This window comes from Capra hircus, chromosome 18 (assembly GCF_001704415.2).
Source record: "Capra hircus breed San Clemente chromosome 18, ASM170441v1, whole genome shotgun sequence".
Lineage (NCBI taxonomy): Eukaryota > Metazoa > Chordata > Mammalia > Artiodactyla > Bovidae > Capra > Capra hircus.
Window position 1 is genome coordinate 63,201,330 of NC_030825.1, and position 19,241 is coordinate 63,220,570.

The window sequence follows — 19,241 nt, forward strand, 5'->3', positions numbered from 1 at the left end:
ATCAGATCTAGGCCCTTAAATCTATTTCTCACTTACACTGTATAATCATAAGCCTCTCCTAAAAATTCACAACAAATGTCCCTAATAGCTTGTGCTTGTGCTCAATTGTGTCCGACTCTTTTGTGACCCCATGGACCATAGCCCTCCAGGCTCCTCTGTCCATGGAATTTGCCAGGCAAGAAGTGAATGGGTTGTCATTTCCTTCTCCAAGAGATCTTCCGGACCCAGGGATCAAGCCCTTATCTCCTGCATTAACAGGTGGATTCTTTACCACTGAGCCACCAGAGAAGCTCCATCCTTAGCAGCAGACAGGATCAACTCTTCACCATTGCTTAAGGGCTTCTTAGCTTTAGCAATGCAGTTAGCCACTAACAATGATACTCTCAGTGTGGACATACTTGATGAAGTGGTGGGCTTTTGTTGTTCGTGGTTTTTTTTTTTTTTTCTTTTGACAAACTCCAAAGGCTTATCTTTTAATGTAGGGTGCTTGGTTTCCATGTGGTGAAGCAGTTTTGAAGGTTTCATGGCTTTGTTGGAGAGGACTGTTATACAAAAAGGACTTGGAGAATGTGAATCACCCACAATAAACCTGTAATTTAAGTAGGACTGTTGGTATTTTATCTTAAATGCAGCTTTCTTTTTGTTGGCAGTCTTATCATGCTGTCCCGCCATTGGGTCATTCCCCTTTTCAAAGAAGCTCTCCAACAATGTTTGTTTGTAACTCATTTTGGCTGGGGTTAGCTTGCGGGTTTACCCAAACTGTGACAACTGTAGGACAAGCGCATAGTTGAGGAAAGAGGCATGGATGGAAGCGGTAAATAAAATAATGGGCGGACCACGTGCAGACTGAAATGAGTGTTGAGTTCTGACTTAAAGCCTGCCACCAGATGCAGCTTAATTGTTACCTGCTACTCTCTGACAGGGTTTCAATATGAGTCTGCAAGCAATTGATGGTATCCATGCAGTCAAGCCTCTCTACTAATGATAACTGTATTTACAGCTACTCCCCAGTGCTAGGATCACCACCTCAACTCCACCTCAGATGATCAGCCATTAGATTCTCATAAGTAGCATGCAACTTAGATCCCTAGCACGGCTCACAGTAGTATTTGTGTTCCTATGAGAATCTAATGCTGCTGCTAATCTGACAGGAGGTGGAGCTCAGGCAGCAGTTTGAGTGGTGGGGAGCTGCTGTAAATACAGGCAATGCTTTGCTCACTGGCCTGCCACTCACCTCCTGTTGTGCACCCCAATTCCAAACAGGCTGGTACTGATCTATGGCCGGGGGTATGGGGACTCCTGTCCTAAATGATTAAAGTTACAGGCTTATGGGAAAAACAAATGGGTTTCTTTAGGAAAGAAAGACAGGTTGAGACAACAAACAGGAGATGAAAAACCTTGTAATAATGTTGGTCTTTGAAGATGTCAGTAGTCTTTCCCCTTTCTTCAGGCTATGAAACTCCAGGAGAAAGGAATTATTGTCATCGGTTTACTCACCTTTATCCTCTTAGGAGTGGCCCTTCCCCAGGCACGGAGTTTCTTACAGCCGGATTTCCCAGAATTTTCTGCTTTCAGTCAGATAAAGAAAGTTAAGAGAAGGCTTCTTTCTGTATTTGTTGCACCTCAGATATTTTCCTTTAAAATACTCTTCCCACCAACTCTAGGGATTTGAGTGGGTCCCCACACAGCCAGCTAAAACTTTTCAGAATAGGTTAAGTCTTCCCTGGTGGCTCAGACAGTAGAGAATCTGCCTACCATGCCAGAGACCCAGGTTCAACCCCTGGATGGAGACGATCCCGTGAAGCAGGAAAGAGCGACCCACTCCAGTATTCTTGACTGGAGAATCCCATGGGTGGAGGAGCCTGGTGGACTACAGTCTACAGGGTCATGAAGAGTCAGAATGACTAACACTAACTCACTTCATTTCATCTTGTGTGCTTGGCTTTTCAAAAGCTAATGAGCCAATTAGTACATTTTGATCCCATGTTGCTGGTTTGTGCCCACTAATTTTGCATTTGGGTCATTTGATACACATCATAATTTTGTCAACCCTTCACCAGTGGCCTCTTCACTGCATGACCCCTCTTCCCATTCCTGGGTTTTTCTTTCCTTGGGAAAAGAAGTGCTCCTTATTTCTAACATCCAGTTTCCCTTCCCTGTCTTTGTAGATCAGCTCTCCCAGCAAACAGAGAACCTTGAAGAAGAGGACCAAGTCACACTCCCCTTTATCTTCCTTCTTCCATCCTTTAGTGCAAGGCTGGATGCAGGCACCATGCTTGTTAAATGCTTTCATTGCTTGAATTAACACCAGAGATTTTAAGCTCCCCTCCTCCTGGCACCCAGCAGGGCTTAGTGATTCCCCACACTGGAGCGTCTCAGGCCACAGGCAGACGTGCAAAGTCAAGTAGAAACACTGGAAGGGAGGAGGGTTGTGAGTGGGGTCCCTGGTTTTACAACCCCTAGTTTTCAGGGGGTTTTTGATGGTTCTTCTTGTTCTTTTTTATTATTGTTTTATTGAAGAATAATTGCTTTACAGAATTTTACTATTTTCTGCCAAACCTCAATATGAATCAGCCATCAGTTCAGTTCAGTTCAGTCGCTCAGTTGTGTCCGACTCTTTGCGACCCCATGAATCGCAGCACGCCAGGCCTCCCTGTTCATCACCAACTCCCGGAGTTCACTCAGACTCACATCCATCGAGTCAGTGATGCCATCCAGCCATCTCATCCTCTGTCGTCCTCTTCTCCTCCTGCCCCCAATCCCTCCCAGCATCAGAGTCTTTTCCAATGAGTCAACTCTCCGCATGAGGTGGCCAAAGTACTGGAGCTTCAGCTTCAGCATCATTCCTTCCAAAGAAATCCCAGGGCTGATCTCCTTCAGAATGGACTGGTTGGATCTCCTTGCAGTCCAAGGGACTCTCAAGAGTCTTCTCCAACACCACAGTTCAAAAGCATCAATTCTTCGGCACTCAGCCTTCTTCACAGCCCAACTCTCACATCCATACATGACCACAGGAAAAACCATAGCCTTCACTAGACGGACCTTAGTCGGCGAACAGGCAAATTTGGCCTTGTAATGCGGAATGAAGCAGGGCAAAGGCTAATAGAATTTTGCCAAGAAAATGCACTGGTCATAGCAAACACCCTTTTCCAACAACACAAGAGAAGACATTACACGTGGACATCACCAGATGGTCAACACTGAAATCAGATTGATTATATTCTTTGCAGCCAAAGATGGAGAAGCTCTATACAGTCAACAAAAACAAGCTGACTGTAGCTCAGATCATGAACTCCTTATTACCAAATTCAGACTCAAATTGAATCAGCCATAGGTATACATATATCCCCTCCCTCTTGACCTTCCCTCCCATCTCCCTCCCCATCTCACTCCTTTAGGTTGACACAGAGCCCCTGTTTGAGTTTCCTGAGCCATACAGCAAATTCCCATTGACTATCTATTTTACATATGATAATGTAAGTTTCCATCTTACTCTCTCCATACATCTCACCCTCTCCTCCCCTCTCCCCATGTCCATAAGTCTATTCTCTATGTCTGATTTTCCACTGCTGCCCTGTAATTAAATTCTTCAGTACCGTTTTTCTAGATTCCATATATATGTGTTAGAATATGGTATTTATCTTTCTCTTTCTGACTCACTTCATTCTGTATGATAGGTTCTAGGTTCATCCACCTCATGAGAACTGACTCAAATGTGTTCCTTTTTGTGGCTGAGTAATATTCCATCGTGTATATGTACCACTACTTCTTTATCCATTCATCTGTGGATGGGCATCTAGGTTGCTTCCATGTTCTAGCTATTGTAAATTGTGCTGCAATGAACAATGGGATACAAGTATCTTTTTCAACCCTGGTTTCCCCAGGGTATATGCCTAGCAGTGGGATTGCTGGTTCATATGGTGGTTTTATTCCTAGTTTTTTAAGGAATCTCCACACCGTCTTCTACAGTAGCTGTATCAATTTACATTCCCACCAACAGTGCAAGAGCATTTCCTTTTCTCCACGACAGAGTTCTTGATGATCAAATAAATTAGTGTTCATGGAAACAATCAATTTTTAAAATCTACTGTAGAAATAGAAAAAAAGTTTTATTTGAGCCAAACTGAGCACTACAGCGAGGCAGACAGCCTCTCTGAGAGCTCTGAGGAACTGCTCTGCTGAAGCATGGTTTCCAGCACAGTCTTATGCCTCACACAAACAAAGCTCACACATCAACACGACAGGGTACATTCCTTCAAGGTTTCAAAAGAGACAGACTTAGCACATAGACATCGAGACAGCAGGACCCTGGTATCTGGGAAGGAAACATTATCTCCAAGGGAGTGTTAACATGGACACCATGAGAAGGGAGTTACCCATCCTTATCTTCAAAACAGACATCCTTTACCTCATTGGTTAAAGCAGATGAGCTGTGAGTCAGACAGGCTGTCTTAGTTCACACAAAGTTCAAGATGAACCATGGATAAGCCAAAATGACTTCCCCATACCTCCATATGTGAACATTTTCTCTGTCACAAGCAGGTAAAAATCTTAGAATCGTGTTATCTGGCAATTCTACTTCTGAGGATATACCCGGAAGAATTGAAAGCATACTCTGGCAGAGATATTTGTACACCCATGTTCACAGCAGAATTATTCATAATAACCAAAGCCTGAGAGCAACTCAAGTACCCATTGATCAAGAAATAGTTAAACCGATATGGTATGTATAAATAAGAGAGTATTATTCAGCATTACCTAAAGAGGGAATTCCAACTTATGCTACAACATGGATGAAACTTGTGGACATTTTGCCAAGTGAAATAAGCCTGGCAAGAAATGACAAGTATTGAGTGTTTCCATTTGAATGAAGTACCTAGAGGGTTCAGATTCATAGAGACAGAAAGTAGAATGGTGATTGCCAGGAACTGTGGAGGAGAAAGGGAGAATCATTGAATGAGTACAGAGTTGAAGTTTTGCAAGATGAAAAAGTTCTGGAGTTTGGTTGTACAAAATATGAATGCGCCTAACATTACTGAACCGGACAATTACTGAACTGATTAATTTTGTAAATTTTATAGCGATAGAAAAACCTCTCAGAACCTCCCCCGAGAGTAACCACAGAAGAGTCGGTGCTGATAGCTACACTGCAGATGCTCCCCACCCACTCAGCCCATCTCCACCCCAACAACCCAGGGGTGAAGACCGTCTCCTGTGCTCAGGACTCCTCGCTTTGGTTCTTGGAGCTGTCTCAGCTCCAGCCCCGCACAGCTTACCCTCAGCCTCCCTGACTGACCCAGTGCTCCAGGCTCTGCTCCAAGGATCCAGTAAGTCTCGGGTCAGCCTCTTCTGTGGGAGACTGGGCGCTGAGTTCACATCCTCCCACAGAGACCTTTGCAACCCCAGAGTGTGGGGGGTCAGCCCGACTCCTGACTGAGGGTGGAGAGACCCATTTTCCAGATGAAAGCAGGAGCTGGGAGTGCTTGTATTTGTGAGAGAAGAGGTTGGAGTGGGAGAGATTGGATCATATCTGGAGGTTGAGACTCATTTTAGACCAGCGTTCAAACAATATTAAAGATTCCCCTTATACAGGGTTTATGGCGTGTGGACCATTGCTGTCAGTCTCCTGTATATTGCTGGCCTCTGTATCTGCAGGCTCCTCCTCTGTGGATGTGAGGACAATGTAAGGGACTCAAGAATCCTCAGATTTTGATAACCACAGAGATGATTGTATGGGGATTTATATTAAATTATCATGAGGTTTACTACAACCAGCAACTCTGTGAAGCTGGCTCTATTGTTTATCATTGGCAACAATTTTTTTAATAGCGGTAAAGTACAATGACATAAAATTTGCCATCTTTTAAGTGTCCAATTCTGTAATGCGGGACATTTTGATATGACATCTTTTGCTCCCTTCAATCCTCTTTCACTTCCAGTAAATTTAAAAGACATTAATGATTTTATCCATGTTTGTAGAAACCAAAGCTCAGAGATCAGAACTTACTTGATGTATTATTTTGCCTCCTGCTTCCTATAACTCCATTACTCCAAGGGATTATACTTTCATGGCCAAGGAGAGATAGATATTATTGATGGCTTTGTGGCTTGTTTTCTCTGCAGACTGTAACCTCCTCAACTATGTCTAGGATGCTGCGCCAGTATGTTGGCCACTTTGGTGAAAAGCTGGTCCGCAGGCGTCCACTGGAGCTCAGGGCGGAGAGACCCAGAGCTTATCTTAACACCCTTGACCTGGTGGCCTTGGGGGTGGGCAGCACCCTGGGAGCTGGCGTGTACATCCTGACTGGTGAATTGGCCAAAGTGAGAGCTGGACCAGCGACCGTCATCTGCTTTCTGGTGGCCGCCCTGTCCTGTGTGATGTCTAGTCTCTGCTTTGCTGAGTTTGGGGCCCGGGTACCACGCTCTGGTACTGCGTATCTCTACATCTACGTCACTGTGGGACAATTGTGTGCCTTCATCATTGGCTGGAACCTCATCCTGTCCTATGTCATTGGTGAGATGGTGGGGAGGGGGAAGGTATGTAGCTTAAATATCAAGAGATAGGAGGTGGGGTTTAGGTCTTCACTCATTCATGATATTATTGACCTTGTGGGGTGAAGTGGATAATAGTGGCAGGGAAACTCCAAAATGCCATTCTACTGAGCTCTGTCTTGTTTTTCTTAAATGATGGACCAGGAACCCAAAGGAAAGAGAACTATAGGGAGTGGGTGAGAAGGGGGGCGTGTCCAACAGCCTCATCCCTTTATCGTATTGAAGTCTTTGCTCAGCTGTTGGATTCATGAGATTTTCCTTTAGATCTGGATTTAAAATTTCAACCCTCACCTTCCAGCCCTTCTGGCCCCAAATTTCTGTTACATTTTTCCATGTAACACTGAACTCCTAGAATATTAATTAGTTGACTTATTTTGTGAATCATCTGGATCTGCCCTCCCCAACCCATGAAAAAAGACTCTTTGAGATTAAGTATTTTGCTTGGAGTCCCCTCCCCTCAAAATATATCCCGTATTAGAAATCGATTTATGTTTGTCAATGAACATTCCTTCTTCTGTTGCTGCAGCCACCTCCTCTGTGGCCAGGGCCTGGAGCTATGTCTTTGACAACCTAATTGGGAACCACATCTCTCAGATGTTACAGGAAACTTTCTCTCTGCAAATGCCCTACTTCTTGGACAGGTATCCAGATTTTTTTGCCCTGGGCCTGGTACTGCTGTTAACAGGTGAGAAGGAGTCCATGATAGGATGTGGAGAGTGAGGTATTGAGGGGAAGCTGGGGTGGGAAAGCGTTGGGATGGAAGAATGGTGTGGGATTAGGACTGAAAAGAAGCATCTGGGATATGAGAAACAGGAAGGCAAGACACAGACCATTCTTCCCCATTCTTGGTACTATTGACAATTTGGACTGGGTTATTCATAGATTTAGAGGTATGCATTTCAGATTTTTTAAATAATCTTTGTTGGATATTTAGTAGCATCTCTGGGAAAATTAGAATATCTCCAGACGTTGCCATGCATCACATGGTGGACAAATCACCCCAGCTGAGGATCATTTACTTAGACCATAAGTTTCTTCTCTGTACTGATACCAAAGATGTGATTGTTGGGTTTTTTTCTAATAAAAATATCTATTAAAATTTTATATATTTACTTGGCTGCAATGAGAATTAATTGTGGCACACAGACTCTCTATTTGTGGCACACAGGCTCCAAAGTGCATGGGCTCAGTAGTTGGGTCTTGAAGGCTTGGCTGCTTTCAGGCATGCAGGATATTAGTTTCTTGACAAGGGATCAAACCCGCAGATTGCATTGCAAAGCGAATTCTTAAACACTAGGCCACAAGAGAAGTCCTCAAAGATGTGTTTTTAATTGACAGGAAATTAAAATAACATAAAATAAAACATTTTCTTATTTTCCCCAGCTTTATTGAGATGCAAATACAACACGGTATAAATTTAAGATGTACATGAGATGATTTGGTAGAAGTTAATATTAGGAGAGGGTTGCCACAGTCAGAAATTGACCATCTGAAAGTGTACAATTCAGTGGGAGTTAGTACATTCATAATATTGTGTAACCATCATCTCCATCTGGTTCCAAACATTTTCACCACCCCTAAAGGACACCTTGTACCCACTGAGCTGTCGCTGTCCATTGATCCATCACCACCAGTGCCCTAACTCCCAGATACCACTAGTCTGCTTTCTGTATCTATGGACTTAGTATTTTATATGCTTCATATTCCATCTTTCCTGCAGGACTGCAGGTTCTGGGAACTCGTGAGTCCGCCCTGGTTAATAAAGTGTTCATGGGCATCAACTTTTTGGTTCTCAGCTTCATCATCCTCTCTGGCTTCATTAAGGGAGACCTGCACAACTGGAAGCTCACAGAACAGGACTACGCATTGGACACGTCTGCATCCAGTGACACCTCAAGGTTAGGAGGGTTCTCGTGGTCATAGTAATGCTTGTGGGAGTGCTGATATGGGAATATGGTGGAGACTAGAGATCAATGGGCTGATGGATCCAGGTGACAGGGGTTCTGGGGCCTAGGACTTGTGGTACTAAATGGAGGAGTCCAGTAGAGATGGCTGAACTCACCTCACCCACCCTCTCCTTCCTTCCTTCTTTCACTAGCTTGGGTCCTCTGGGTTCTGGAGGGTTTGTACCCTTTGATTATGAAGGGATTCTCCACGGAGCAGCTACATGTTTCTACGCATTTCTTGGCTTTGATTCCATTGCCACTAGAGGTAACATGGTCATTGCGTGTCTCATCAGGGATGTGGGCAGAGTTTGGGCTGCCCTTGGGTGTAAGGGTCGGTAGAAGGTTAGACTATGTTTGGACGTCAAGAGAGAATTTGATTCTGTGATTTCACCTCAGTGTGTTTCCCTGACCCAGAGCTTCCACTCTCCTTGCAGGGGAAGAAGCTCTAAATCCTGATCGATCCATCCCCTTGGGCATCATGATCACGCTCTTCATCTGTTTTTTGGTGTATTTTGGTGTCTCGGCATCACTCACCCTCATGGTGCCCTACTACCTGATTCACCCTGAGAGCCCCTTTCCGCAGGCTTTTCTCCACGTTGGCTGGGACGCTGCCAGATACGTCGTAATTGTTGGCACCCTCTGTGCTCTTACTTCCAGGTCAGTGTCTTGGTTTTCTTCCCATCTACTGTCAGATGCTCCAGTATCCCAGCCCTTGGGATTGAGAGACAAGAGGGAAGGACACCTTGCCCCATGTAGACTATGGAGCTGATGCCCTGGTCTCTCCTGCTTCTTCACGTCCTCACACGTGCCCCCATTTCCTCTCCCAGCCTCTTGGGTATTACATTCACCATGCCTCGGCTGATCTGTGCAATGGCAGAGGACGGGCTCCTTTTCCGGAGACTTGCCTGGATCCATGATTGCACAGGCACCCCCATCATGGCCATCGTGGCTTCTGGGAGCCTTGCAGGTGAATAAACAAAACCCACTCCATCTTTGGTCAACGTCCTTATCTTGCATAGGTCCAGTGGTTTCTCACTCTCTCCCCCACCTTGTTCCTGCCCTCATTCTAGGGATCATGGCATTACTTTTTGAGTTCAGAGATCTTGTGGACCTTGTGTCAATCGGGACCCTGCTTGTTTACTCCCTAGTGGCTCTTTCTGGTCTTGTCCTCAGGTGAGACTCCACTACATCTTAACTGGGGCCCATGGACTCATGGGGATTGATGGGGAGGTAATCTTCTGCCTTCATGCTGTCTTCTAAATGTCCTGCTCTGCTTAATGCAAGACTGATGTAGAATAGGCTGTGTGATGTTGGCTGAATAGGGGCTGCTGTTAATATTGCTTTAACACCTCTAATTAAGGTACCAGCAAGATCAGAATTTAAGCAAGCAGGAGAAAACAGAGGAGAAAATGGAGATGAAGGCTGATATTGAAAGAAGACCTTTGGAATCTGTACCTGAAGAAGGAACCTCAAACATTCTGAAGAGTCTGTGTGACCCTATCAACACCATCCCCACCAGGAAATCTGGCCAGATTGTCTATGGATGTGCCTTCCTGCTTGGTGAGCAGTGGGACTTCTCTTTGGTTATACTCTGAAACTGACAAGATAGAGTGGGATTCTGTGTCTTTGTCAGCTGAGGAGGAATCTTGGAGATATGATGGCTCTTCCTGATGTGAGCAGCCTGGGGAGGGGTGTGACCCCAGGTCCTGACATCTTTGTCTTCTGGGTCCAGCCTGTCCTCCTCCTCCTTGACCTTTGCAGTTCTCCTGCTGACCATCCTGAGCCTGGTCCTGGCCTGGTGGCCCAGCCAGGTGTTCTCTGGAGACCCTGTGCTCACACCAGTGGCTGTGCTGCTGCTGCTGCTCATCACTGGGGTCACGGTCATCATCTGGAGGCAGCCCCAGAGCCCTACTCACCTTTATTTTAAGGTAAGTGACCTTATGTGCCCAACTATCCACCTCGAGTGAATGAAGTCTTCACGCTTCATGGCCTAAACATCATTTGCTGGACCAGGGAAGAAGCGAAATTACTAAAACAAACAGACCCTTCCCTGATCCACACTCACTGCTTTACATATACAATCTCAGTAGGCGCTGAATGCACAGCCTGAGCAGGACTGGAGTCTCCCCACAACCGTGGGGTAGGGTTTCCCTCTCAGATGTCTGTAGTGTGTTCAGGGATGACCTGACTCTGCCCACAGGTGCCTGCTCTGCCTGTCCTCCCACTGGTGAGCATCTTTCTGAACATTTATCTGATGGTGCAGATGACCTCTGGGGCCTGGGCCCAGTTTGGCGTCTGGATGGTGATTGGTAAGTGGCTTTCTGGGATAAAGAGCCCACTTGACTGATTGAACTCCCCCAAGCTGTCTTGGCCACGATAGGAGCACTGTTGGGCACTTGTAAGTGGGGAGAGCACCTACTTTTCCTTCTCATTGTCTCATTTCCCTCCTAGGATTTACCATATACTTTGGATATGGGATCCGACACAGCCTGGAGGAGAACAATGAGCCACAGCCACCAGCCTCCACCTCCCAGACTCTTGATCAAAACATATCAGGTCATGAATCATCTTAGCCGTAGGAAACAGATGCTGTGTGGAATCCCTCCATGCACTGGAGGATCTGCTGGTTCAAGGGACACTGAGTCTCTATGGCCTGTGAAGGTGACATGCATTTGCTGCTGTGTATTTATTGCTAGTGGACAAAATGACTTAAATGTTTTACAACTTTTAAGCAAGCTTTTAAAATCATAATATACATCTAGAAAAGTGCATGCTTTCTTAGTAAGCAACAAGATGAATTTTCGCAAAGAAAGTATACCAGTATAACCAGCAACTAGAGGAGGAAATAAAATATTAACCTTCACATAAGAAGCATGTTCCTATGCCTAATTTCAGCAAAAACACAGAGATTGAAACTTGGAAAGGAAATACCGGCAGCTTACACATTTTGTCAAGAGCTACACTTTATGTATTAAGATACAAATAGGTTGGAAGGAAAAGCAAGGGAACAGATATATTGTGCAAACAGTAATACTAGGAAGCCAAGGTAGCTATCTTAATACCAAACAAAGTAGACTTTAAGAAAAAGAGAATAATTACTTATAAATTAGATCATTTCTGATAAAAGAAAATGGTCATTTGTATCTCTTTGCCCAACTTTCTTGAGTTATAGTGTAGTGTGGTCGTTTAGTTGCTAAGTTGCACTGGACTTGTGTGACCTCATGGACTGTAGGCCACCAGGCTTCTCTGTTCACAGGGATTCTTCAAGGCAATAATACTGGAGTGGGTTGCCATTTCCACCTTCAAGGAATCATCCTGCCCCAAGGATCGAACTCATGTCTCCTGCATTGCAGGTGGATTCTTAACTGACTTAGCCACCAGGGAAGCCAGTCACATACTCTTGGAGTTACACAATAGAGTTGATGGGGAAAAGTTCTTTATTGAAAAAACTACTCTTATTTTGCCAGAGGAGAGGGAAGTGGGTGGGAAGTAATGGTTAGTTGATAAATGGTTACAGTTGCATAGACCTAAAAGGAAGTGAAATTGGAGAGACAAGATTAACAGGTGCTGCTGCAGAATTAATGTATAAATTGGGCTTACGGGCATTGAAGACATTGGTAATAATGAAGTAGAGGACTGTTGGTGGGAATGAACAGCTAATGTAGAGTGAACGAGGGATGGAGGTCAAGATACTGAGTACAAATTATTAGATTAATTTAATAACAGATGAGGATGAACAGAATTAGGACATACAGGATCTTACAAGTTCTGGGATAACAGGCTTAGAAAGCAGTTCATGGAGACTGATTCTTTTGAGTAAAACTTTGATGGAGGAGGCTGACATCACCTGATTGCTGTTCTTGCCTTACCACCGGGGGACAACGAGATATCCCGTGTTCCCCAGTGTGCTGTTACAGGCAACACAGAACACTGTCCATGAAAGAGTCTTGATGAGAAGCTGAATCAGAATGTACTCAAGCTTCTAGATCAACTGCTAGCTCATAGAAGACCTAAGAGTTTCAGCCAAAAACACTATTGGCCAAAACCACAATGTGGACAATTTTCCAGCAAGGAAAAATGATGCACTTTTGTAACAATTAATTGATATGACCCAAAGTGGAGAGTTAATGTAGACATACCTTGGAGATTTGGTTCCACACCACTGCAATAAGGAGACTTGGCAATAAAGAGAGTCACACAGCTCTTTGTTTTTCCAGGGCATGTAAGTTACTTTATACTACAGTGTGCTATAGCACCGCCTGTAATTAAACAATGTATAGACCTTATTTTTAAAGATGTATGGAACAGCCTTTTGGACTCCATGCGAGAGGGCAAGGGTGGGATGATTTGGGAGAATGGCATTGAAACATGTATATTATCATAAGTGAAATGAATTGCCAGTCCACATCTGATGCATGATAGAGGGTGCTCGGGGTTGGTGCACTGGGATGACCCAGAGGAATGGGATGGGGAGGGAGGTGTGGGGAGGGTTCAGGATGGGGAACACATGTACGCCCGTGGTGGATTCATGTCAATGTATGGCAAAACCAATACAATATTGTAAATTAATTAGCCTCCAATTAAAATAAATAAATTTGTATTTTTAAAAAATAAATAAAAAATAAAATCTAAAAAAAAAAGATGTTATTGCTAAGAAATGCATACCATCATCTGATGACTCAAGGTTGCCCCAAAGCTTCAATTGTAAAAAAGTAAAAAATGCAGTATTTGCAAAGCACAACAAAGAAACTTATTTCTGTAAATATGTATATATCTTTATATTCAATATATGTAATTAATATTCATATAAGTATTAATATTCATAAATGTTTGTGTAAAGTATTTGTATTAAAACAGTACATAATGTATAGAATTTTAGAATTGGGTAAATTAATTAAAATGCAGTAAACAACATAGATATGTATATACTGATGGAGAAATGTTTTATAGATGTGTGTGGGTGTGGGTGTGGGCACATTCACTCAGTTGTGTCTGACTCTTTGCAACCCCATGGACCATAGCCCGCCAGATTCCTCTGTCCATGGGATTCTCCAGGCAATAACACTGGAGTAGGTTGCCGTTCCCTTCTCCAGGGGATCTTCCCAACCCAGCAATCAAACACACATCTCCTGCATTGGCAAGTGGATTCTTTACCACGGACCCACATGGGAAGCCATTTTATAGATTATACATTTAATCCATCATCTCAGTTTCCTGTACAATCATTTGTATGTGCGGTTTTGGCAGCAGACTGTAAGCAGATGGGGATATATGTCATGAGTAACTTGATAGTTAGGGCAAGGATAATAATATTAAAACAATAATCATCTATAAAGCAGTGTGGAAAATGTGCCTAGTCCCAAGGGGAACCTACCAATCAGGTCACTGAAAGCGTCAGTCTGTGTTACATTTTGCAACCATTTGCCCCTTGGAAAATTTCTTCTGTGTGGGTCTCAGTGTCTTCTGAGGTAGTAACGTGAGTCAAAGAAGTGATGTGAGTAACAGTATAACGCCTTCTTGTTTGGCCAGTAGAAAATCTAGGGCAATTCTATTCTCTAAAACCTACTTTGGCTGAGGATTTTAGGTATATCTGTTGTGTTACAGTTCTTTCTGTGGTTTCTTCAGTTATTTGAGCAATGGTGGCTTATAGATTTCTAAGTATATTTCTGTTTACACATACCCTTGGGCTAGGAACCAAGATTCCCAAAGACTTTGCCACCAGCTATCTTGGTATCCTGCTAACATGGATCTCTTGACTCTGTAATGGGGAGGTAACATAACGACCCAATACCATAAACCTACTTGCCAGTTATTGAGACATACCTTGGGAAGATGGATTCGTTCCAGTACCACATATGAAGACAAACCCCAGGAGAGCAGAAGGCAGATTTGGACAAATGGGGACCCTCATACACTGTTGTTGGGAATGTAAATTTGTGCAAACACTATAAAACACAATATGGAGGTTTCTCAAAAAACTGAAAATAGAACTACCATCTGACCCAGCAAGTCCACTCCTGGGTATATATCCAATAAAAACAAAAACACTAATTTGAAAAGACGCATGCCCTTCAATGTTCGTAGCAGCATTATTCACAATTGCCAACAAATGGAAGCAACCTAAGTATCCATTGACAGATGAATGGATAGGCCTTCCCTGGTAGTCCATTCACCTTCCAATGCAGGGTGCACAGATATATGATGCCTAGTCCAGGAAGATCCTACATCCCATGGGGAAACTAGGCCTGTGAACCACAGCTACTGAACGCACATCCTGCAAATACTGAAGCCCTTGCAGCTAGAAACCATGCTCTGCAACAAGAAAAACCCCACAATGAGAAGCTTGTTCACTGCAACTAGAGAGCAGCCCCTACTTGCTAAAACTAGAAAAAGCCCACGTGCAACAAGGAAGACCCAGTGCAGCCAAAAGGAATATAAATAAATAATTTTTAAAAAAGAAAGTCAGGTGAATGATAAAGAAGATGTCATATAAATATTTATGTGTGTGTGTGTATATATATATACATACAATGATATACTATGCAGCCAGAAAAAGAACCAAAACTCTCCATAATAGCTTAATCTACTTCACTCCCTCTTGTGTGGGTGGCTTTAAAAAACAAAATGACAATACTGTAAATCAACTATACCTCAGTTCTTAAAGAAGTTAATGCAATAGTCAACCACTTACATTTAAGACCCATGTTGCTGGTTTGTGCTCAGTTTCAGCATGTGGGTCATCTGACGGAGGTCAGAATCTAGTCAACCCGGTACCAGTACCACCATCACCCCCTCGCCACTCCACTTCCTGCTCCCGGCTTTTCCTCCATGAGGAGCAGAGCTCCTGACCGCTCACATCAAGTATCACTTCTCCATCTCTGTGCTCAGCTCTCCCAGCAACAGAACTCCTTGAGGAAGACCAAGTCACATCCCCTTTATCCTCTCCCATCAACCGTTCAAGACTCAGCAAAGCACAGTGCTTGTTCAATGTTTGTGTTGCTTGAATTCACATCAGTCACGTTAAGCTGCCTTCTCCTAGTTGGGGCACCGCTGAGCTTGAAGGTCCCCACACTGGGGTGTCTCGGGTCACGTGCAGACTGTGGGGAGTCGAGTCAGGTAAGAGGACTGGGAGGGAGCAGGGTTGAGCGGGATCTCAAGTCTTACAGCTCATATTTTGCAAGGTCCTTAATCTCAAGTGTCCACAGAAAGGGTCAATGAAAAGTACATAACTGAAATAGAAAAGAGTTTTCTTTGAGCCAAACTGAGGACAGTGTCCCTGGAGCTCTGAGGAACTGCTCTGCTGAAGCATGGGGTCCAGCGCAGTCATCTACTTCATCCAAGCTCAGGACATACATGAACATGACAGGGTGTACTCCTTCAAGGCTTCAAAAGAAGCAGACTTCATCCACAGACAGCAAGACAGCAGCTCCCTGGTGACTGGGAAGGGAACCTTATCTCCCAGAGAGTGCTAACACTCACGCCATGAGGAGGGAGTTACTCATCCTTATCTTCAAAACAGATGCTCTTTACCTCACTTGTTAAAGAAGACATTCTGTGAGGGTTCAGTTCACACAAAGTTTAGGCCGAATCATGTATTATAAGTCAAAACGATGTCCCCATACTTCAATATGTGAACATCTTCTCCATCACAAGCAGATAAAAATCTTATGACTGTTTGAGTCAGTGATTCTACTTTTGATCATGTACGCAGAAGGATTGAACGCACACTCTGGAACAGATATTTGCAAATCCCTGTTCACAGCATGTTTCACAATAACCAAAGCACGAGAGCGACACAAGTTTTCCATTCATAAGCCAATATGGTAGGTACCCACAACAGAGCATTGCTCACCATTAAAAAGAAAGGGAATTCTAACACACGATACAGTAGGGATGGCCGTGTGGACAATCTACTAGGTAAAATAAACCTGCCAGGAAAGGAGAAATATTGAATGATTCCACTTAAAATGAAGCACCTGGAGTGGTCAGATTCATAGAGACAGAATGTGGACGGGTAATTGCCAGGAACTGTGAACGGGAAATGGGAATTACCATTGAACGGGACAGAACTGATGTTTTGGCAAGATGAAAAACTTCTGAAGTTTGCCCAAAATTTGAAGGTCCTTAACACAACTGACCTGCAGACTTAAAAATGGCTAAAATGGTCGATTTTGTGTTATGGGCATTTTACCACACGTAAAAAAAACCTCTCGGAACCACCCCGCAGAGGGTAACCACAGAAGAGTCAGGGCTGATAGCCACACTGCTCCCCACCCACCCAGCCCCATCTCCACCCCAACAGCCCAGGGGTGAGCACTGTCTTCTGTGCTCAGGACTCCCGGCTTCGGTTCTCGGAGATGTCTCAGCTCCAGCCCCGCGCACCTTGCCCTCAGCCTCCCTGACTGACCCGGTGCTCCAGGCTCTGCTCCAAGGATCCAGTAAGTCTCAGATCAGCTTCTTCTGTGGGAGACTGGGCGCTGAGTTCACATCCTCCCAAAGAGACCTCTGCAACCCCAGAGTGCAGGGGGGTCAGCCCGGCTCCAGTCTGTGGGTGGAGAGACCCATTTTCCAGACGAAAGCAGAAGAAGCTGAGAGCTGTTGTGTTTGTGTGAGAAGAGGTGGGGAGAGGGGGATTGGATCAAGTCTAGAGGTTGTGAGACTCTTTTTAGACTCTTTAATATAGAAATAATAGACTGAGGACCTGGAGGAGAACTTGCCGCCAAGAAAGGACATTTTGGAGGTTTTGCGCCTGGAAGAGGGGTCTCTGGAGTCCCACTCTTAGATCTTTATCAAAGATTTGAAAAGAATTAAATTAGGGCCATGGGAACCACAAAGATCACCGCACCTCTGATCTTCGCCGTCTCAGTTGCTACCATAGGCTCTTTCCAGTTTGGCTACAACACTGGAGTCATCAATGCCCCTGAGGCGATCATAAAGGACTTTCTCAATTACGCTTTGGAAGAGTGGTCAGAAACCCCCCCGTCCAGCATGCTCCTCACTTTCCTGTGGTCCTTGTCTGTGGCCATCTTCTCCATGGGTGGTATGATCGGTTCCTTCTCCATCGGACTCTTTGTCAACCGATTTGGCAGGCGCAATTCAATGCTTATTGTTAACCTGTTGGCCATAGCTGGTGGCTGCCTTATGGGATTCTGCAAAATAGCAGAGTCGGTTGAAATGCTGATCGTGGGCCGACTGGTTATCGGCGTCTTCTGCGGACTCTGCACAGGATTCGTGCCCATGTACATTGAAGAGATCTCACCTACTACCCTGCGGGGTGCCTTTGGTACTCTCAACCAGCTGGGCATCGTTATCGGAATTCTGGTGGCCCAGATCTTTGGTCTAAAAGTCATCTTGGGGACTAAAGATCTCTGGCCTCTGCTCCTGGGCTTCACCATCGTACCAGCCATCATCCAGTGCGCTGCCCTTCCGTTTTGCCCTGAAAGTCCTAGATTCTTGCTCATTAACAGAAAGGAGGAGGAGAAGGCAAAGGAGGTCCTCCAGAGATTACGGGGCACCAAGGATGTGGCTCAGGACATCCAGGAGATGGAGGATGAGCGTGAGCGGATGTCGCAGGAGAAGCAAGTCACCGTGCTAGAGCTCCTCAGTGCCCCCAACTACCGGAAACCCATCGTTGTCTCCATCATGCTCCAGCTCTCCCAGCAGCTCTCTGGGATCAATACGGTGATCTACTACTCAACAGGAATCTTCAAAGACGCAGGTGTCCAGGAGCCAGTCTATGCCACTATCAGCACAGGTGTGGTCAACACCATCTTCACCGTGGTGTCTCTGTTCTTGGTGGAAAGGGCTGGGAGGAGGACTCTACACCTGACTGGACTTGGAGGGATGGCTTTTTGTTCCATCCTCATTATGATTTCTTTGTTACTAAAGACTGATTATAGCTGGATGAGCTTTATCTGTATTGTGGCCATCCTGGTCTTCGTGGCCTTCTTTGAAATTGGCCCAGGCCCCATTCCCTGGTTTATTGTGGCTGAATTCTTCAGCCAGGGGCCCCGCCCGGCTGCCATGGCAGTGGCTGGTTGTTCCAACTGGACTTCCAACTTCCTGGTTGGACTGTCCTTCCCCTTGGCCACATTGTACTTAGGCGCCTACATTTTCATCTTCTTCACCATCTTCCTCATTATCTTCTGGGTCTTCACCTTCTTCAAAGTTCCTGAGACCCGTGGCAGGACTTTTGAGGAAATTACACGAGCCTTTGAAGGGAAGCTGCAGACAGGAATCTGTGGTGAGGAAGACCCCATCACAGAGATGAACAGCATCCAGCCCACGAGGGACACCAACGCCTAAGACGTGCCTCCTACCTACCTCCCTGCCGTCACGAAAAGCAGCCTCCCCCTGAGCAAGCGGGGAGACCTCATCAGGTTGTAACCCAGGACTGTTTCTGAATGCTGCTACTCCATTCCTTTCTCATCCACACACTCGATGGGCGCTCAGAGGATCCCAAGGCTGGGGTCAGTCGTTGTCATCAATGGCTTTTAAAAATTTCATTTCTTGGACATTTTCTTCAGCTCAGGAAAGACCAAGTAAACCTACCTTCATTTCAGGAGGGATTGGCCGCTTGGTATGTGACAACTTGGCCAGCTATGCGCCCTTAGGTTCTAAAATTGCCTCGGGGCATTTTGGGGAGTGGGCTAGAAGGTGCCATTCCTCCAACCTCAGACTCACCAGGAAGCGGGTACACTCAACAGCAGGGGGCAGAGAGGGATTCCATGAGAGCTCCTTCTC

General features: G+C 45.0%; 1 protein-coding gene and 1 pseudogene across 1 annotated transcript; both read left to right on the top strand.

Annotated features, from left to right (window-relative positions):
• LOC102174869 (cationic amino acid transporter 3-like) lies at window positions 6,151-11,040 on the top strand. The gene is given in 12 exon segments (XM_013971637.2): window positions 6,151-6,514; window positions 7,079-7,237; window positions 8,273-8,450; window positions 8,651-8,763; window positions 8,933-9,155; window positions 9,326-9,465; window positions 9,569-9,671; window positions 9,859-10,058; window positions 10,260-10,426; window positions 10,699-10,807; window positions 10,950-11,011; window positions 11,014-11,040. Coding segments are annotated over 12 exon segments (1,845 nt in total).
• LOC102170454 lies at window positions 17,232-18,803 on the top strand (annotated as a pseudogene).